This window comes from Harpia harpyja, chromosome 12 (genome assembly GCF_026419915.1).
Source record: "Harpia harpyja isolate bHarHar1 chromosome 12, bHarHar1 primary haplotype, whole genome shotgun sequence".
Taxonomy (NCBI): Eukaryota; Metazoa; Chordata; class Aves; order Accipitriformes; family Accipitridae; genus Harpia; species Harpia harpyja.
Genome location: NC_068951.1, coordinates 928,044 through 949,253, shown reverse-complemented (window position 1 = coordinate 949,253; position 21,210 = coordinate 928,044). Strand labels below are relative to the sequence as shown.

General features: G+C 58.1%; 1 protein-coding gene across 12 annotated transcripts in view; it reads left to right on the top strand.

Annotated features, from left to right (window-relative positions):
* The window catches only part of RAP1GAP2 (RAP1 GTPase activating protein 2), an 82,509-nt gene that overhangs the window by 38,008 nt on the left and 23,291 nt on the right, over nt 1-21,210 (top strand). For 7 of the 12 annotated variants that reach the window (XM_052803209.1, XM_052803208.1, XM_052803206.1 and 4 more), the window contains one exon: nt 14,277-14,361. In XM_052803209.1, coding sequence (XP_052659169.1) covers nt 14,277-14,361 — 85 coding nt within the window. Of the gene's footprint in view, nt 1-4,625; nt 4,805-8,572; nt 8,611-14,276; nt 14,362-20,351; nt 20,744-21,210 lie in introns of those variants that run through there. The other 5 variants (XM_052803214.1, XM_052803212.1, XM_052803213.1 and 2 more) reach the window with 4 other exon arrangements.

Sequence of the window (21,210 nt, the reverse complement as noted above, 5' to 3'; positions counted from 1 at the left end):
GTGAGTCCCTGGGACGGTGGGGAAGGGTCCCTGGGCAGAGCTCTTGGTGCCCCGTCAGCTGCCACGGCGCTGCGGGGACGGGCTGACCGTGCCTCCAGCCCGGCCGTGGCAAATGCCGTGGCAAATGCCTGGCATAGCTCGTGTATTTCTGTCTCTGTCCCTCGTGAGCGAGGGAACCAGAAATATCTCTCGCAAAGGGAGACGCAGAGGGCGTCAGGGACTTATCCTGCACCGTCTCACGAGGCAGCGCCGCGGCTCTGGCCGGAGAAGCCCTGAGTCACCGGAGCGGGGCTCGGCTGCGCCCACCGCTCAGGTGTGAGCGACGGGGCCGTGGGGGTCTTTGTGGGTGGCAATGTGCCTGTGAGCGGCTTGGGAAGGTCGACAGGCTGCTCACCGGTGGGGGGGTTTACTCTCACTGCAGCATTAACACAAAAGCCAAAGTTATTCCATAAATATATGGCTTATTAATAATATTAATAGTGTAATTTATTCACGGGAGATTCAGTAATATCAGGGATGAAGGCTTGATCTTGTCACAATCTGTTGTTTTCTGATCCTTCTTTTTTAGCAGAGTGTCCAGAATAAAATGCCAGGCTTTGCATAAATGAGCCAGCCACCCAGGTGATTTATTAATCACGGCGTGTAATTGTCCTAACCTGCCGTGAGCTCTCTCCAGCCCCTTGGGACCTGGCTTCCTCGTTAGCTGCAAAACTGTTTTCTCTGAAGCACAAACATCAGGGCATTTTTAAAGAGATATTTATTTCTTCATAAACCAGGGGCAGCTGCTTAACTTGGAGGTTATTTAGTGATTTTTTTTAAAGGAAGGATGGAGACTCAGAAAAGCCCAGAAATGCTGGGGGTGGGGAGGGAGCTCGTGGTCTCCAGGCCGGGCTCCATCGCAGAACGGGCTGTGGCTCCCTCCAGCCAAGCCCAGGAAACCTCCATGGATGGGGGCCGGCAGCCCCTCTGGGGACCTCTTCCACGGCCGACCCAACCTCCTCGATTTTCCCGATTTATTTCCAGTCTAAGCCTCTCAAACTGCAGCTGTCTGTCTTACGAGATGTCCTTTGGCGCATCTGTGCAGACACCAGTCGGAGGGCTTCCGCACGTACTGGTCCCGACTGGGCGTCCCTCTCAAACCTTCAGGAGGGCGATGCTCTGGTGGCATCGCTGCGGGAACCGGAGGCTGGCCGGAGTCACCCTGGCCCCGTGGCGTGGGGCTGGGGAGATGCGCTGCAGAGGTGTTCCTTTAGCCAACAAGGACGCAGGCAGAGTACTTGCCCCTTGGAGGGATCAGTTTGACGGGATCCTCTCTTGGGGAGAGTAAAGGCTGAGCTGGGGACGCGCTGCCGGAGCCAAGGAGACCTGGCTCCGCTCCCGGGTCAGGGTGCCCCAGCGACCCGCGGCTGGCCGTGCGATGCAGCTCGCCGTGCCCGCAGCTCGCTGTGCCGCGCAGCCTGCCACGCCTGCCCTGCTCCTGCTGCTCCCTTTGGCAGGCAGAAATCATCCCTGTGTGCACGGTGTGCCGTCCCTTTGCAAGGGGGACCCACCGGGCATGAGAGGGGGGAGCAGCAGGTGCTGGGGAAGGCAGGCAGGGGCAGGAGCTGTTCAGATGCACTGGCCCTGCCGCCTCCTCTGCTTCCCCTGGCATCCCACTCCAGTCTTTCCTGGAGCCTTTCATCAGAAGGCAGAACATAAGAAATAAAGGGCAGCTTCTTCAGGGACCCACTGCAGCCACAAGTGATGTCCTCGGGAGCTGGAGATCCCTGGTGCTCCTTCAGCTGTGTGCTCAGTGGCTGAGCATCCAGACCTCCTAGGAAAACCCACGGCCTCGTAGGAAGATGTTGCCATCACCAGATGGGGGCTGCTTTGTGCTGGGGTGGGGGGAGCAAAGGGGGGTCCGGCGTTTCCCTCGCAGCCCTTTCTCTGTGCGAGAGTGGAGGTAGGTCCCTGGCGTGGGGTGGCGTGGCGTGGCATGGCATGGCATGGCTGCAACCCGGGTACCAAGCTTCCGCCCTGAGCCTTCACGGCCCCGCCAGCCCCTTGCCATTTATTATCTTGCCCTCGTCCTATAAATTACAAATCAGCTGCAACAGAGTCCAGAAGAAATTGATTATAGCGCAGGCTCCCTTGCTGTATTTGGGTGGAGAAGAAAATATGGCTGAGTGTGTCTGCTTAAAGTGATTCTCTATTTCCAAATATGAAAGAACTGAACATCTTTAAAAATCAATACAAAGCCACTTCAGCATAAAACAAGAGGAGATTAATACTTAACTTGTCTGGAGAAGGGGAAGAGAGATGGTGGAAAATGTCACCAGAGAGACTCAATGAAATTCAAAGCTGCCTGTTTAATGCGAGAGGTAAAAGGTTTAAAATTAAAACCCCTCCCCCACCATTAACTGGAAGCTAATGAGGTGCTGGAGAATTGGTATAATTTGGCATGGAAATGGGTTCTAATTTCTTTTGTGTGTTTTTTTTTTTTTTTTTTTTTTTGCTATGCCTGAGAAATTTGTCAGACTGATGATTTCTGCTTGAAAGGAAGCAGCCAGGTATTTTCTGCAAGAACAAAGAGATTTGTTGGTCCAACAAAAACTTTATTAAAAGGCTTGGCAGTGCGAGTTAAGCACTCTTCCCTGCCAGTGAGGATGAAGGTAGCACCCAGGTTTAACAGAATTCTTTCCTCTTACCCACTCGCATTCTCTCGCCCACCACACACGGTTTGGCATCATCCGATGTCGTACTGAGGAGGCAGAAATGTGTTTCAGGGTGTTTTGAGAATGGGTTGGGCTTTTCCTTGCGGGGAAGTGGGGACCTTGACGCTCGTCTGCTGGAATTACTGTGCTGGAGAGACCTGCTGCTGCTTCAGCCTTCCCAGGGACCCGTCAAGATCTGTTGAAATATGAAAATAGTAATCTTGGATTTAAGTTTAGACCTTGACTCTTTGAAGAGCTACCCGTGTGCTGTGTAGGTCAGTGTGGTTGGTGTGGTGACAGCTGAACTGCTGTCAGGTTCTTCTGGGGTGAATTAATGTGGCGTGTTGACAAAAATAACATTTCACGTATTTTTATCTGACTTACAGTAGAATGCATAAAGAGATTACATTGATGATGGTTTTTTTCTATTGAATTTAAAGAATACATCCGATTAGAGATTGTGCTGAAACATTTAGATAGAAAAGAGCAGAGCTAAGGTTATGTTGATTACCTCAAGCGTGGCAGGCAGGAGGAGGCAGCGAGAGCGGCTGCTCCGTGCCAGATGTGGGCTGTGGCTTTTGCGAACTGTTTGCTCCCGAGCAAACACATTTATTACAGACTTTGCCAGGAGAGCCACAGGCTGTTAATGATTGACTGCCATGGCCAGGGAGTTTCCAGGCAGCTTGTGCTCCATAGCCCACCGAGGTTGCCGGGCCGTGGCAGCATGTGGGATAGCCTCCCGGGTGGGTGAGGAGCAGAGGGCCGTTCTCCCCATCTTTCCCCAGGAGCTGCTGCAGGGGGGGTGTCCCACCTGGGTGGGATGCTCGTTGCGGCGTGGCCGTGGTTGGCCCTGCAGCCCGTGCGTGCCCCCCAGCAGGCTGCCTGTTTGCGGCAGGATCCCCCCAAAAGCCCTGACCTGTATTCGGCTGTGACAATTTGCCGAACAGCCGCTCCAGGGGTCCTGCAGCCCGCTGCCAGCGGGAGGTTGCGCCCTCCCTGCTTTAGGGCCAGGCTGGTTAAAGCACACGCATGGGAACACTTTCATGAGCTTGACCAGGCGATGCACTAGGATTATGACAACTTCTCGGAGGCTGGCCGCAAAGATGCGGAGCACCAGTGGGTTTTGGGCAGCTGCCGATGTTTCAGTCCTGTGCGGGGCTGGAGTTTTGCCTGCATGTTCTCACACATGCCTATGGCAGGGACTGTGTTTTCATCCTCTAACCAGGAACATGCTCAAAATGCGGTAGCTAGTCCTGCGTCCAATTCCTGCGAAAATTAAACTCGCAGAGGAGGAAGGTGAGACGGGAGGTGAGGGGGGGGCAGAGGCACCCGGGTGTTTTATCACCATGGCAACAAAGACTTCCAGGGAAAGGTGCTGAGGTTGTGAAGTAGATCATTTACAGTTTACTTAATTAAAATATATATATATATATGTATGTATTTCCTGGAACAAGCTGTGTGCCAGCTCCTCCGTGTAAGAGGCAAGCTGGCGGGCTTGTGCTTGCTCCCAGGCCTGGTTCCAGCTCAGCCCCGGGCGGGAGGGCTGTTTTCAGCCCCGGGCGGGAGGGATGTTGTTCAGCCCCGGCCCAGGGCCGGTCCCGTACGGGGAAGGGTTGCCAACGCCTGAAACGGGCAGAAAAAGCCGTTTGCCCGGCAGGAGCGAGCCCTTCCCGCCGCGCAGGTTGCGGGGGGAGGCTTTCGCCCGGAGCTCGGCGTCGGCCCCCCCCCGCCCCGGGGCTCCTCCGCCGCCGTCCCCGCTCGCCCCGGCGGGGCCCGGGCTGACGCTCGGCGGGGCGGGGGCGACAGCCCGGCGGGGAGGGGAGCGGAGCGGAGAGCGGCCGCCATTCCGCAGCCGCTCCCCGCGGGGCCGGCGGCGCGGCCCGGCCCGGCCCGGCGCTGCCCGCGCACGGCGGGAGGCGGTCGCGGAGGCGGTCGCGGAGGCGCCGCCGCCCCCGCGGGTGCCGCGGAGCGGGGCCGGAGCTCGCTCGGGCGGCGGCGGCGGCGATGTCCCGGCCGGGCGGCGGGATGCGCTCCCGGCGGGCGGGGATGCGGGCGGCCGTGGTGCTCATCGGGCTGCTGCACCGGTCCCGCCGGCAGAGCAAGGAGACGAGGTGACGGGCGGGCGTCGCTCCCGGTGTCCTCCCGGGGCGGGCGGGAGCGGCGGGGCGGGAGTCGTGGGGCCGGAGCCGGTGTGCGCTTGCCGGCCGGCGGGCACGGGGGTAAGCGGGACCTGCTCGCAGGGCGGGCGGGGGGCTTGCGCTTCGGGCCCCCGGGTCGGGTCGGGTCGGGTCGGGTCAGCCCCCGCGCCCGCTTCTCCTGCTGTCGAGGACCGGGAAAGGACCGTCCGCTCCCGGGGACCGCCGTGCCGGCAGAACCGCTTTAGCCTCGGCTCGACGGCTTCGCCGCCTCGCTGGGAGCAGCTGACGAGCGGTCTCGTCTTCCATTGACTGCGCCGCGGATCGTACTTTATGTTCAACTTTGCGTTCGGAGGAAATAGCCTGTTTGCAGTCGTGTGTCTGCTCTGCTCGGCTCCGCTTCCCCCCCCCCCCGCTCCGTACGGGGAGTTGCTGTTCGCTTCAAAGATTTGCCCTGCTCCGATTTATGCGGCGCGTCCTCGGTCAGGGAGTTCTCCCTCCTCCAGGACCGTGCTGCTCTGGCAACTTTGTTGTTAAAAATAGCAAGAAACGTGCGTCCAAACCTCGGCGGTGTGTGTTTCCTCTGATGCGGGGGGGAAGCGACGTGGGCACTGCTGCAGATTGAGCTGTTTTTTTGGTTTGGGGTTTTTGGTTGGGTTTTTTTTTTTGTTCAGTTTGTGATTTTGTACCAAAACCCTATGAACGAAGCATTGATTATTCAGAATCTTTATTGTAAAGTGTGTGGCTCCCCCCGGCTCCCTCGCAATCTGTGAGCCTGAAAAATCAGGGTAAGACGATTGGGGATGAAGCTTTAGCTCTTTACCCACCCACAGTTTTGGGTCACAGGATCTATACCCCGTTTCTCAGTGCTGCTGCCGTAGGCGCCCTTGAGAGCAGGGTTTTAGTGATGCCTTTATGACTTAACGGTGGCCTTCCTGTATAGCTCGTGTGTTGCTGTTGTTGTTCTGGGCTATTTTCTTCTCCTTTGCTGGGGTTTTAGGTAGATCATCAAAGCTGAACAGTTGGAAAAAAAAACAACCTGCAGGTCCCGATGGTCCTGAATGAACAGCAGAGGCGGATGCTTACCTGAGCTGAGCCGTGCCACGGCTGTGACCCCTGTCCTCCCCTGCCCCCAGCAGGCTCGGCCGTTCCCATCCCCGCTGTTGCCCCTTGGGTTTTGTCTCCTTTAGCCAAGACCCGTCCCTGCTGTAGCTCTGCCCATGGGCCGTGGGCTCCAGCTATGGGCTAGCAAGTTTTGGAGAGGCTGGCTGGCTGGGGGGTGCCCAGGCCCCCGTGCCCCCCCAGCGCTCCGTGGTCTGGAGCCTCTTCTCCCGCTTTCATATGCTGCATGTAGGGAGTGTCTGAGTGCTGGGGAGGTCTCTGCCGCCGGCGGGGGCCCAAATGCTCCTGCGAACGTTGTCCCTGCTGAAACTCATTGGCCATCCCACGTTTGCCTCAAAGCATGGCAGGGAAGGAAGAGAGTGCTCTACCGGTCACACCGGGCAAGACTTTTCCCAAAGAGTCATCTTTCCCCTAGGTACCAGGTTTCTATGAATGAGCTCAGCGTGACACTTGAGGGCTGAGATAAAATCTGGCTCTCACAGAAATCTGGCCAGTGATGTGTGAGTTTGGGTTTTTTTGTTGTTTTTTTTTTTTTTCCCCCACCATCATGTTGAGCACAAACCCTCTCAGTGTAGTTCTTGCTGCGGGGTTTACTGACGACAGCGAGAGTCACACAGACATCTCAAGGGGCGAACAAGACCCTGAGGAGGTTTTTTCCTGTCTGCTGTGGTCTGAGGAGCCTTCATGGCAGTGATTGCAAGAATTCAAGCAGTTCTTTACGGCGGTTGCTTCGTCTTATGCAAGCTGCCAGGGCCATCAAAGTGACATAATCTGCAGGAAAAGGAAGGGACTGCTAGCGGCATCGTCAAAAGGGACTCTGTTCCTCCACCTGCTCCTATTTTCTTTTTTTCCTCCTACATTCAGTCTTTGTTCTGCGTTTGCAATTGAATTTTGCTTTACATGAGCCATATGCAAGCCTGGCAGGATTGGTGGCAGCTGCAGAGTCCCTGGTGGCCTATGTCCCTTTCTTGTTAGCAGCCAGCAAAGTGCAGCACAACAAATGGACTTCACCAAGCTCCCCTCGCAGAGCCGGGCTGGTGCTTACCTTGCTCCCTCCGCCTGCGATCAATCTGCCCGTGCCTGTCCTGCACGCTCGACCTGGAGGGGAGCAGCAGTAACGTGCACCAGCAGCTGGGGCCTGGGGGGCCGCTGCTGCGGTGGGCTCGGGCTCCTCCTGGCTCCTGTCCCCCTCCAGAAACCTAGGATTTGGAACTGCGTATTTTTATCTAAATCGGTTTTCCTGAACGTCCCACGTGCAAGCGAGGTGATGCTATGGTGGCTGTCCTCTCGCGGGGTAAAGCTGGTGGGTGGGTGCCTCGGTGTGGGTGCACCCCTCCGTTCATGTATCAGTCTCAGCTGTGGCATAGGCGACTGGGAATAAGGCAAATGTCTTTACTCGCTGCTGTTAGTTTACTGTTTGGTTCAGCTACTCATGGGTAGCCTGTCTCCCGGAGCCATCGAGTGAAATCTTTGTACTGCTGAAGTCAATTTTAATGCCTATTTGTTTCGGTGGGATGTTCACCAGAGCAGCATCCCGCACATTTTGGGCCTTTCCCTTCCTGCTCCACCTCCTGCCCCTGGTGCGGATGCCCAGGCGCGGACAGCGTCCCTTCGCCCTTTGGTGTTGGTTCTGCCGGCGGTTGGAGACGCCGGTTTCTGGGAGCTGTTCTCTGCAATTTGCAAATTATTGAATCAGCTCAGAAACGGCTGCCCAAGGCTCGCTGGCTCGTGTTTGTCAGGAATCGGATCAGACGAGCCTTCTGGTCTTAAAAAGTCTGTGAGTGCCTTGGCTGATTTACCCAAATGCTGCAGGAAATCACTGCTTTCTCTCTGCTCCTGCAAGTGAGATCAGACAACAAAATTTGTAAATGATAAAAATCTCTTTCCACCATTATTTGCATATCGAGCCTTACTTTCCTAGCCAGACCAAGTGGGAAGTCCTTGGCCAGTTGGAAAGAACCCAGTGTCTGTAGAGGTGCAGGCAAAGCAGGAGCCAGCTCCTCACTGTCCCCCTGAGCAGGACGGACAATGTGCAGGGCAGCAGTGACCCGCACAATCAGTGCAGGCAGCACTGCCTGCACAAGCATGGGATGCTCCAAACTGTTCTCAACAATATTCTCCTTGCAGAGGAGTAATTAAAGCTAAGCTCATTGGCAGTTAAATGTCACCTTGCTCTGAGCAGGGCTTTAGTTCCCGCTTGCACGGGCTGTGCAGTCAGGGAGGCTGTGTGTGCACACAGATGCAGGTTGGCAATTTGCAAATAGGTTAGTTATTGCAAGAAATCTAGACCAGAAAATGCTGTGCTTTTTATTTGCTGACTCTCAAGCTTCAATGCAAGAAGGTCATGCTTCAGGGTAGGGCCAGCCTGAGCCCAGGACGTGACAAAGTAAATCAGTTTATCAGGGAAGGCGTTCCATGGCGGGGGCTCCGGCTGGCGCCTGTTGAAGCCCCAGAGCACCGGCAGCTTCACAGCGCTGGGTGCACGGGATGAAACCCGGGTCTGGGGGGGGCTGTGGAGCCCTAGGGCTGTCTGAAGTCAGTGGGAGCCCTGCAGCAGTGCGTGTCCTCTGCAGACGTCCTCCCCAGGATGAGTGATGATGCAGCGAGATCTTGCCTGCCTGGAGTCCCCGGGATTGGATGGAGAGCTGTTCAAAGTCAGAGTAAGGTGCTTCGTTCAGGCACTCACTGCAGATTTCCAAGTGTAAAATCTCAGCGAGGTGCCCTTGTCTCTGTTGCAAAAAAAACCCCCATGGTTTTGGTTGGGTTTTTTTTGCAATTTGTGAGCAGCCAGCCGAGGGCTTCTGGCCGCCTTGGTGCCCGGGGTATCAGCAGGTGCTCAGCGGTGTCCCGGGAGCTGGGGGTCGGAGGCTCGGTCCCCGCCGCGGGGATGGAGAGGAGCCTCCCACGGAGGGGACGGCGAGCAGCCGGGGCTCCGCTCCCACCACCCACCCCAGGACAGGGGCTTAACCCGGGCGGTGTGAGGATGAAAAGCAATATGGAAGCGCAGTCCCCCGTGAAGAGTTAAGGCACTGGGCATTGAATATTAAATAAACTAAAAAGGAAGCAGCTGGCAAGGTGGTGCCCATCAAGGACAAAAAAATGATGAGTCCAAAAATAGAGGCTGTTAATTTACAGGATAATCTTTGCTGTCCTTCTGAAGGATACAGCATCTAGACAGGCTGAACTTGTTGCTGCAAGAGTTTTGCACCTCCTTAGGCCAGGTTTCATCCGCAGAATTAAGCGTAGGCATAAAGGTAACCTGCAGTGCTCCATGTTTAATTTACACAGCGTAACAAAAGGTAGAGCTAACCACTTAGTGTGAAACACTTTGCCGTGTCAGATAATATGTTGGCATCTCCTCTTCCCACGTGTAATTTATATGAATGTACCGTGTCAATTTAGAGCCTGTCTGGTAAATCAGACGAACAAAAGAAGAAGGTGGGGTGCATTAGAAGTTTTTCATTAGGCTTTAGGCTGAGAATGCGGGAGGGAAGTGTGCGCTCGGAGGCAGGGGTTTGGCTGGGAAAGCTTGGGAGCTCTGGGGGTCCCGGCAGCCCTGGCTCTGTACTGAATGGGACATTTTAATCAGAATTTCAGTATGTCAGTGGGGTTTGCCAAATTCAGGATATGAATTTGTAGGTGCTTTTGGAATGTGATCAGAGGTGCTCTAAAGATGAGAGAAAGACTTTACCTGCCCTTGCTGTGTTGGGAACTTGCCAGTGCCCGTGCACTCAAAATGGGGGGAAAAAAGCCCCTATTTTCCCCCGCTTTGGGGGAAGCAGGGGGAGCAGCCCTGCCCACGCGGGCTGTGCCTTCCTGGTGGGGGCTGGCAGCAGTGGGGTCCCCCCTGAGCACGGCCCCACGGCTGCAGCCCCAGCCCTGGGAGGGGGACGGGACCTGTGCCGGGATGTCAGGCTGATCTCACGGTCTCTGTTAGGAAACGCTGCAGTTGGGCCTGCCTAACTGCATTAAGGTATTTCCTTAATTAGATTTACTAAGTATGTAGGATTCTAATTCTTTTTTTTTCCTTCTCTCTTAATTTGCCTAATGAGAAAAACGAAGAAATAAAGTTACAAAACCGATGCCTGCGTTGCCTTCCGGAAAGGCCGGTGTCCAGCCGTGTGGCCGTGCCGCTCTGGAGGATGCTCGTGCCCGGCTGTGGCCAGGGTGGGCTCGGAGGTGTCGGGGCCGGGCGAAGCACCCGTCTGCCTGCCGGGCACTGGGTGCTGCCTCCGGGAAGCGAGCGCAGCGCCGTAACCTTTGGTTTCCTTATCGATGCTGGAGCCACGCGTCTCCCATGGTGCCAGGGAGAGGTGAGGGGGGAGCGATCGCAGAGGCCACTTATTGGAGCTGTGCTGTGCCAAGCCCAGGCTTCAGCTCATCACGCTATTCTCGCTGTCCTTCCCCACCCTGTCCTCTCCCCCACTCCCTAATTGCCCTCTTGTGTCGTGTCTGCTGTCAGGCTGCTCAGGCAGGAGTTTTGTTTTCTTCTTGCACTGCGCCATCCCGGTGCAGGACTCGGTGGACGAGCTGTGAGCCTTTTTGGGAAGGCTGATGCGGAATGCGCTGGGGGCCGTGCCATGGAAGGGTCCCGACCTCCGCGGGGCGAGGGAGGCCATCCTGCTCCACAGCGCAGGCAGCGATGCTCGCGTGCGGTGGGCCACCAGCATCCCCTGGCCGGTTGGTCTCCGGCTTTGCAGGGAAACCCCCCGGAGGAGCTGAACGTCCTGGGGCCGCTTCCCAGGGCCCCTGCTGTGGGTGGGAGCTGGGTGCTGGCCCTGCGGGGAGCTGCACAGCGTCCCCCGGCCCCGGTCCTCGCCGGTGAACGCCTGGGACCTTTGCTGCCCTTCGGAGACTTGTACCCCTGGCGCCAGTCGGGGACCGGGTCACGGCGTGGGGCTGCCGTGAGCGCCTGCCAGCTCTGGTGTCATCTTCAGGGGAGATCCCCGGGGGCTGATTCTCCATGCGAGCATGCCGGTGCACAGATAAAGACGTGCTAATCTTCCTCATGATTCATTTATCATCCCGTGAGGGTAATCTGTTGGGGAATTAGGCTGATGGCCCTTGACCCTGTAGCTGACGGCAGACTGAATCATTGGAGTCTGTGGTTGCAGTTTAACGTAACATATTTCCAGTGCACGGAGGCTAATTACAAGCGGTGGCTGGTGAATGGGTTTGTTTTGCTCTCCCCGGAATTGCAGGAGCAGTTCCAGCAGTTTGGCCCCAAAGAAGCAATCAGCATGTGACAGAGGAACACGTTGTTGTGTGAGTGATTTTATAATACTTAGAATATGATGCTATGGCAACCTGCTACAAATCCCAGATCAAATAAAATTATTTGCGTGCATCCCTGTAACTTTAATCTTTGCGAAGTCTGATACGTTTTATGCCTCTGAGGCCACTGTGCAGATTAGTGCAATCAGGCAGAGCTCAGGGTTCAAAGCAAGGAGAGCAAAGGATGTGTGGTTTGCTCTAGATCAGGCTGTGCTTTAGTGTCCTAGAAAGACAAAGAGCAAACAGTAAAAATCTGTCATCCTCGGCATTTTTTCAGCAGTGGAGTCATGGTGAGTTTGTGGAGAGGAGAAAGGGAAGGAGCTTGATAAATGATATGGGTGGGCAGGACATGAATTCTGCTATTGCCCATACATCATCCCACATCCTTTTAATTCATTTCTTCCATTGAAAAATTGGAAGATGCCAAGAGCTTAAATGAGATGTAATAATGTAAGGCAAATTTGACCTACTCTGATTTAAAAAAAACAAAACCAAAAACCCCCATGTATTGGTTTAACGTAATGTAAAATGTCAGTCCTTGGTCCGGATTCACATTTGGACACAAACCACTGGGTGTTTCCCCCAGTGACTGCGGCTGCGGTTGTGTTGCTGGCACAGCCTGGGCAGCGCCGCAGCCCTTGGCGCCCTGCGGCTGCGATGGGGATGGGGACGGGCGCTGCTGGTCCCGCTTTGCCTTTGGCCCTCGCAGCTGCGGGGCAGCTCTCCGCTCCGCTCCTCCCGTTCCCTCGCATTGGAGCCCAGAGGCCAAAAAGTCCACCTTCCTCCTGCCTGCGGCTGCCTGCGCCTCGGGGGGAGCCTGGCAGGACTGTCCGAGTCCAGGACAAGTAAGTCCTGCCAGCAGGGCCCCGCTGCCCGCACGCCTGCGCCGCCCCAGGCTCCGAGAAGTGCAACCAGCAATTAATTACAAGTACCAGGGGATTTGGTCTGCCGGGTCCCAGGGGTCTGTGAGCCAGGTCCTTCCGTGCCGGCGGCTGGTCTTGGCTGCGGCACTGCCCGGCACGGTGGTGTGTCGCCCTGCCCCACGCCGTGCTGATCCCCCCCGTGCCCCACCTGGGCTGGTCTTATGCCTCTGGGACAGATTTATGGGCTTGAACTCCAGCCCTGAATTTCCCCCGACATCCAGCTGATGTTCCCCTGGCTACGACTGAAGTCCATTAATTCTTGTTCCTTGGTTGTTGACTAATGAGAACTATCAATCTGTGTCCTGTTCGTCCCTTCCTTCCCTTGGTCACAGGCGCTGCAGCTCCCTGCTTCTCCTGTCTCCATATGTGCAGAATGTTAGCAGCACAGGCTGACAGCTGGCAGCCCCCCCCAGCCAAATCTAATCGTGCCGGCCGTGGGGACACGGGCTGCGAGGCACCGCCGGCTCCGGCTGCTCTCCGCTGCTCTGCCGTCAAGTCAGTCCCGCAGCGACGGGGAGAGATGCCAAATCCCTGGTCTGGGCCGTGGCGCTGCGAAGGGCAGGCTGGGATCCCGCAGTGTGGGGGCTGCGGTGCCTTCCTGCAACCTGCAGCGTGCAGACGGCTTTCTCCTCAATGCTCATCTGTATGCGCGTGTGTGTATATGTACATATATGTGCGTTTCAAGAGACGGAGTCAAGTTTCATCAGGAGCAGGAGAAGTCCGTTAGCAAGAGCAGTTGTGCACACAGGCAGGAGGAGCAGGAGCCGGCCCTTCTCAAGCCGCGGTTCAGTCTCTTGTTAGCAAGGACACGGCCGAACGGCCACCCCTTTGCTCACAGAGGCGACGGTGTGGTTTTGCACTTGCTGTTGCTCCGACGGTCTCGTAGAAAACTTGCCTGCGGTGCCCACGGCATCCCCGCTGCATCCCTGCGGCATCCCCGCGGCGCACGGCCCTGCCGAGGAGGGGATGCAGGCACCCGAGCCTCCCCCGTGACCAGCGTGTGGTTGTCACCCGCCGTTGTGAGAGCTGGCACTCGGCGGAGGAGGACGGCGCGGGTGGGAGGGCAGGAGCCGGGGCGGTGGGGCTGGCGGCGAGGGCAGGCGTCGCGGGAGGTCGGGTGCGCACGCTCTGGCAGGAGCTGCGTGTTTTGGAGAGGGCCCCGGCGGGCATCGGTGCCCGGCTGCCGCGCACGCCGTGCCGTGCCATCCCGGGGCGGGCTGCCATGGGAACCAAACCTCGTTACTGTGAGATAAACAGTTGGACGTTTTGGCCCGGTTTCTGCAGGACTAACCTGGCACGGACGAGAGGAAACTAAATTAAATCTCAGATTTTCTGACTCCCAGAGTAGCATCTGGCGGTACCGCTGCGAGTGACGGCTTGGTCGTCTGCCTGGGAATCTGTTGGTGTGAAAGGGACAGGGTGTTTTAATCAGATAATCGGTGGCGGGCCGAGGTTGCGCCTTTTCGAGGTTTAGGGACCTCTTGTGGGGGGCTTTCGTGGCAGGTCTGTGGCACAGGGGCAGCTCCCCGCTTCCCCGGGGTCTCGCATCCTCACGACGCCTCTCGCTGCCTCCGAATTCGGCGCCGGTGCGAGGTACCCTCTTAGCAAAGGGGTCCTCGGCCGGGCCCTGCCAAACTCACGCCAGGGCGTCCCTGGGTTTTGCGCCGGTGTCACCGAGCCGGAAACTTCCTCCGCTGCGTCCGTGGCGCCGGGAGGGCGATCGGCCGCGGATCCTGCCCAGGCAGGGAGGGTGCCAGATGGAGGGAAACCGTGGGGATGGGTTGTCATAGAAACCCTGCTGTCCCCGGCAGAGCTCGGCACCACCGGCACCGCACCGCGCCCCAGCACCGTGCCCCAGCACCGCAGCTGGGCTCCGGCTGGCTCCGGGGGACGGAGCCTGGGCGCTTGGTGGGGCAGTGAGTGGTCCCAGCCCGCCCTGGGCACGGGGCTCTTCAGGTGACTTTCATAATCTTTTTACGCTGTTCATTTTTTTTCTCAGATTCAAGATACTATTTTACAGGCAGCCCGCACGCCCGCGGCTTTGCCAAGGAAGATAAGCCCTTATCTCCCGCCTCACGCTCTTGCTCGAGGCGCGGGGGAAGCTGATATGCCTGCGTTTGGTTTTTCAGGAAACAGGAGCTGCTGAACAGCACGGATGTGACCGTCCCGGAGCGGCCGCTGTCCCCCCCTCTCACCGCCCCGCCGACCATGAAGGTGAGTGTGCGGGCGATGCCGCGCCGGCCGGGCGATGCTGCGCCGGGCTGTGGGCGGGTGGTCCAGCCGAGGTGCCGGTTTTGGAAACTGAAGCTGGTGAGGAGCGGCACTTCCAACGCAGCGGCTGTACGGATTTGGGCTGTTCCCGAGGGAGCAGCAGTAGGTGGTTTCTGGAGTTCAGCCTGCAGCGTGTTCAGACACCATCAGCGGCAGCGGGGCGTCTGTGCCAGCGGGCCCCATCCTGCACTGCCGCTCACGTTACGCAATCACGAGCGGCGATGCCAAGCAGGGTGCAGAATCCCAGTGCCGTTATCCCGCTAATCGCCCTCCCTGGGCGCCGTGGTGGGCGGCCGCTTGCCAGCACGAGGCAGACGGCGCGTCCCCGGCAGGCAGGCACTGCTGGCAGGGTCCGACCCACCGCTCGCTCCTGCCAGGACCACTCGGCCGTTGCCTTTTGCCGTGCCGGAGGCAGCAGGTTGTGGGACACGGCGCTTCCCCTCCGCTCTGCCCGTGCCAGGCTGCCTCTGCAGGGCTCTGCCCCTCCTGCAGTTTTCCCAAACCCAGCGGGAGAAGGTCACGAGCAACCTGGTCAGACTTGGAAGCTGGTCCTGCTTGAGCCGGGGTTGACTGGGCACCTCCACAGCTCCCGGCTCGCAGTTATCTCTCCCAAACAGTCTCAAGCGAGCGGGGAGTGCGCACCGGGACGGTGACCTGGGGCGAAGCTTCAGAACAAATTGAGCAGGAAAAGTCAATCTGAGACATGGAAATGAATGGGAAAATAGGATAAAATGCAACACGGCTTCACCAGAAGTAGCTTCTGTCAGAGCAACCTGAGACGTTTCTGCGATACCAGAGTTTCCAAAGGCAATCGTAGCTCTTCTCCCCAGGTTGCTGCGGAGCGCTCAATATGCTGCCACCCGGGAAATTACTCATTAAGCTGGAGAAGATGAGATGGATGTGAGGATTACGAGGTGGCTGACAACCTGCTTAAATGGTTGTTAAGAGCAAGCGGGCTTGGAAATAAGAGTATCGAGCTGGAGGAGTTTATTAGCGGAGCTCCTGATGATTTGGCTTATTTAGGGTTTTGCGTATGACCTGGGCATGGGAAGGAGCTGGCACAGTTCACTGGTGACACGAGCTGTGGCACCTCCTTGGGCTGCGGAGGAGGAGAGGGGAGTCCTCGGGGGGGTTGAAGCCTGGAGTGATGGGGGGGAGCAGGGACGCGTAGCGTGCCGGGTGCGGGAGGTGCCGGTGTGCCAGCAGCAGAGCGTGCTTCCCAGTCCTCGTGCCAGCAGCGTTCCTGGCCGGCCTTGGGCTGGCACCCGAGGAGGAGAAGCCAAAGCCCCCGTGCTGTTTACCAGTGTCGGAGGACAAGAAGTTTCCTGGGATGGCACTGGGTGATGCGCAGCCCTGCCAGGGGCTCGGAGGGATTTCACCTCGGGGGGTGTTGCCGCATCCCACGGCGGGATGCCTGGTGCCCACCCTGCCCATGTACCCCCAGGGAAGTGGCGAGCATCCATGTTTCTCCTGTGGGCTGTCCTGGGCGAGCGCTGTGGCTCCTCCACAGCCCCGGCCTGCCTGCCCTGCCCCTGCAGGAGGAAACAGTCGGTGGCATTTATTTTGCCTTGCAGAAATGTGGTAAATTGCTCGGTAACACCTGGCTGGAGTTCGGGTAGGACTTTCTGTGGCCGTGAGCGCTGCAGCCCCGCTGCGTCCCTGGGGCTCGTCCTGGTGCCGTGCTCCATCATGCCTTCCCAGGCTTTACAGCAGCACCTGCGTCCTGAGAGGTTCTGCCTTTGCCTTTGTCCTTGTCATGTTTTAAATGGAAATTCTGCCTTTTAATGAGCCTGTGAGCCGAGCAGGATGAGCCCTGCTGTGTGGGTGTGGAGGTGGCCCCCAGTGCCGGGGTCTGCTCCCTGCCCAGGTGCTGCTGCAGGAGGGGTTGTGGGGGGCGAGACCCCGGCACGCCGCAGGCGGGGGGGTACGGCTGCTCCTCAGCTGGAGCTGGGGCAGTGCGGGGCAGCGGGAGGTCAGGCTCTTCGACGATGTTTAAACTTCAGTTCAAGGCTTCCCTCAGCTTGGGAAACTTGGCATGGAAACCTATGGAAAGCCTGGCATGGAAAAAGTATGTAGATGCTACTCCATATGTGTCAGGTAACGTGAGCTCCCCAAAAGCAAACGCTGAGGTCTTTTTTTTCATGCATCTCAGAGATGGCCATTTCTTCTCGCATCGCAAGCTGCACGGCCCTGTCTCGCTGTGGGTGCTGTGGCTGGGGGAGAGGCTGGCGATGGCTTTGGCTGAGGACACACTGGGGGACCGGTCTCCACGGGCAAGGCTGGAGGCTGCCTGTTTCACTGCTGGTTCTTCATTTTTATAATCACGTCATTAAAGCAATTAAAAGGCGATTACTGACTTGTTCTGCTTTACAGCAGGATTAAAGGGCTCCAGAATCTTTTACAGATGGCACAGGTTGTCCTTTTGGAAAGGCGAGGCAGAGCTGGGAGCCCGTGGCACGTCCTCCCTCCCTCCCTCCCTCCCTCAGTCCCCGCTGTAACGGTGATGGCAGAGCCTCTGCGATCGTGGCTGCCCACGCTGGCACCCCAGCCGGGCAGCGGCAGAGGAAGATCCTGCATCTTGCCTGGACACTGCTTTGCCAGGCGCAGGTAGCTCCTGAGGTGCCAAACAGAAATAAATCCCTATGGTCTTCAGGCCGGGGGCTGTCTGTGGGCCACTGGGTTTGTCTGCATGTCTGCTTGTTTGGAGCATCCCCGTGCCCCTGCTGCCGCTTTGCTCTCAGCTGCCGTCGGCTCTTGAAAGGCAGGGGCTGGCATGTATTTGCTGACATTTAAGAGATGGAACTGGAGATGCCTGGGAGAGGAGATGTCAGGGATTAAGGAGCCATCAGCTTGATGATGGGAAACCTGGGGTGACTGTGGTTGGGAGGCAGAGACCTGGTCCTTCTGGAGATGTCGGCTTGGTCCCCTGACCGTCGCGGTCAGCGCGGGGGATGCTGGGCGGTCGCTCAGCGCTCGCGTAGCCGAGCCTGCGATGAGATGCTGCACAGCATGAGTGCATTGAGTCGACATCTTTGGTGCTCACCCTGCTCTGCCCTGCTCTTGGTAGACTTTAAGGTGCTTCCCAGAGATCTGTGCAAGACTTAGTGTCATGGAGGGGGACAGGGGGTAGGTACGGGCATTGGAGCAGGGACAGGAGCAAGTCCCCGTCAGCTGAGACTGCCTGTGCTCCATCACAGCCATGCAGGCATTTTGGCTGAAGCAGTCGTGTCTTGCCTCCTCCCCGGGTGGTGTTGGGATGGGAAGGCCCTGTTGGTGCTGGTGTCTACTCTGCAGCTCCTGGGTCAGCAGGTTGGGTTGTCCTGAGCTGACTCTGAGAGGATTTATGGCTGGGATTCGTTCAGCAACTTTGGAAGGGCTGTGGCTTTTTTGTGCATGCAGATTTCCAGCTGGAGAGGTCCGATTTTCTGCCTCCTGCCCAGCGCCCCAGGTGAGTGCCCTCCCGAGGGGCACAGCGCATCCCCCCGTGGGGCCGCGCATCCCCCCGTGGGGCCGCGCATCCCAGCAGGCGCCTACCTGTCCCCCCTGCAAACCCTCGCCCGCTTCCTGCCCAACCTGTTTCGGGCACTTTGCCTCCCAGGGGAGCCACCCTTTGAAATAACAAAGCAGCAGTCCTGCCGTGCCTCTGGCTGGGAGAAACATTAACGAAGGGAGGTGTCGGGGCTGGGGCTGGATGGCCGGGCTGGCGCTCGGCTGCTTTTGCTGGGCACCCGTGAGGAAGTCTGGTGGCGGCAGCCGCCGTGGCGGCGTGGCTGATGCGGGGTGGGGTGATGCCGGGAAGATGATGGATTTCTTACGGGGCCTGCTGGTGAGTGCTGTGCGACCCGTGGGGGGGGGCTGCTGGCAGAGCTCTGCCCCGCTGCGCTCCATCCTTGGCGGCTCCCGCCTGGTGCAGGGTTTTCTTTCTGGGTGTCATTTTCTTCGGAAACCTGCAAAGCGGGCACTTGCTGGCTGGGCTGCAGCTTCTGCTCCGAGTGCCCCTCGTCCGCAGGTACCCCCTCGCTAAACTCAGCCCGGCGTGCTGGGGCGGTTGAGCAGGCACTGTGTGCTCCAGCCGGCTCGGCTTTGGACCCCGTGTCTTGCGTGGTGCTGACGGAGAGGAATCACGAACTTTTCTGTGCTGAAGCACTGGGATGTGACTGTCCATCTCCTCTCACGCTTAGGGTAGCACGCTCGGCGGTGAGGGGTGAGGACACGTGAGCAGGAAAGGAATAGCAACTATACCATTTGGGGTTGAGTAATTTGCATTTCTGAGGTTGTTAGGACAAGCTGCTGGGCAGGTTTGTCCTGCTGAAGGTGGCGGGGAAATGGCTGTCCGCTCTGGTGTTGCCTTTTGGTTGCATTTAAGAAGCAGATGCAGGTTTAGTTTGGAGCAGACAGTCCCAGCGACCCAGGCCGGGTGAGTGTAACCTTTCCTGCTGGCTGGGCTGGCGGCAGGTGGCATTGCTTCCTGCTGGGCGTCACAAAGGTGTAATTGTCTCCACAATAATTACCAAAATATTTGTGGCCCAGAAAAGTTGGCTTTAAGTATGCATAAATCCCTAAAGGGTACAGACTGCTGTCTGCTTTATTAAGTACACGTACACATTTTCTGCTGAACTTGCTTTAGCAGGTGGATCCGGTGCTGCTGTGCAGTTCGGTTCTCTGGTTCTGGCTGCTGGCAGAGTGGGACCTGGAAACTATTTTAATTGACTCAGAGAGCATTGCTCCGTCGCAGAGACCTGAAGATAAACTGGAATCTAAACCAAGCTCAAAATAAGGAAGAGCCTTTTTAAAGTGCTTCCAGCTTTGGGCACAGAGCCCTTCTGAGCCCAGGGTTTGTTTTTCCTCCCATAGGTGCAGTAGATAAAAACGGGACACAGAAACACGGCCAGGGCTGCTTCTGAGCCACGGCAGTCCTCGCCTGTGCTGGCAGCATCTTTCCCCCGTCCCAGCTGGTGTCACTGAGGGCAGTCACTAGGCTGCTCGTGCCATAAAACTGACCTTTGCTCTCCACATTTATTAAAAGAAAATCTCTCTGAGGTTTTCCTTTGGTCTTTGATTTTCATTTCTTCATCTCCTCCTCTGTTTTTTTCTCTCTTTTTTTGTCTTTTGCGAAATTCAGTCTATTCTGAGAGCTCACTAAAAATCACCCCCCATGCCTTTCTCCTTGGTACTGTGACCCCTTCTGCCCCACATCTCGCATCCCTCTTCTGCAAACCATTTCTGATAGCCAGCAGCATCAGGGCTGCTCATCCCGCTTTCTGCTCTCCCTCCTGGACCGGCAGCGTCTGCCGCGGTCCCAGCCTCTCCTCGGCCGTATGAGCCATGAGCCCGTCGGCTGCGGCTGGAGCGCAGCGGGTGGCCGGGATCAAACGTGGGTTAGAGGAGAGGTGAGGGGAGGCTGGGGGAGAGGAGGGATGGTGCTGCCGCTGCTTCACTTCTCCAGAAGAGCCAGTTGCTAGTTTACTGGGAGTGCCCCAATATTTACAGCCATAGTTTGACTAGATAATTTATTTGCGCGTACTTGAGAGCAGGAAAAGCCGGATGAGGGATCAGGATCGTCCCGCTGAGGTTCAGCAGTTGCTGTGCCGAAGGGGTGACCCCGCAGGTGCCCGGCGAGCCGGGAGGCTGGTGCGTGCTGGCAGAGCACCGATTTCCCACAGCTGCGTCTGCTGGTGGGGCCTTGCCCGTGCTGGTCGCGCGGGTCAAACCCGCACCTTCTGCATCCCAACGTCACGGCAGGACCGAGTGGGAAAGGTGGCTGGCGCCTGCCGAGCCCCAGAGCAGCTCAGCGGCGGTCGGGACCCGGGCCCCTTTGGGCAGCGCAGGGGGATCAGGGGGGACGAGGGTTTCCTGAAATTCCCCCCTTTTGCCCGCGGGAAGGGGCGGCTGAGCAGGACAGACGTGGCTTTAACACCTCTCGTGGAGAGGCGGCGAGGGGCTCTTCCCGCTCTGGGTTTGTTGGCCCGGAGCCCCCCGCGCTAAGCGTTTCCAGAGGCGCAGGAGCCGCGTGCGCCGCAGCGGCTTGGGATGCTCCGGGGGCTGCGGCACCGGCACGGCCGGGGAGGGAGGCAGCAGCCCCCCAGCCGGGCAGTGGTGGGCTGGGGGAGCAGGACGAGCTCCCTGGCTGCAGGGTCGGGCTGCTCTCCAGAGGAGCCACGCAGGAGCGGGGTTTTTAATCGGAGCCTGGGGCTCGCTAATCTCTTTAGTTCGTTTGGCAAGTAGGCCATTAACCCTGCACAGGCAGCCCAGCCTCGCCGGCAGCCGCATTGCCGGCGTTTCCACAGCCGGTGAAGCGCAGAGCCCGGGGCTTGCACCTTGCAAGGTAAGGGACGTGGGGAGGGCTGCTCTACGTGTCTCATTTGCCGGAGGATTTATTTGCTGCTTTGGATTGATCGGTCTGCGCCTGTTTCATTTCCAAAGGGAAGTTTTTTGCTGCTGGTTTGTGTGCACAGACCCCCGCCTGCCGGGGGCCTGCAAGGCAGCAGGAGGGCCGCGGGGGCCAGGACACACGCACCCCGTCCCTCTGCCCGCGGTGGGACCGGCTCTGCCCCATGTCCTCAGCCAAACCCCCGCCTACGGCCCTGCCGGGTGCCCTGTGGCACTTGGCAGCCGTCTGGGTTTTCTCTCCGCCTGATCCCCGAGATCCAGCGCCCGCAGTGCAGAAGCGAGCAGCACGTTGCGGAGCAGCGGAGCATGGCCGCGGCGGGTGCTCTCCTGCCCTTCCTCCTGCCGGGCTGTCCCCTGTCCCACGGGGCAGGATTGCACCAGCAGCTCCGCTCTCCCTTTGGC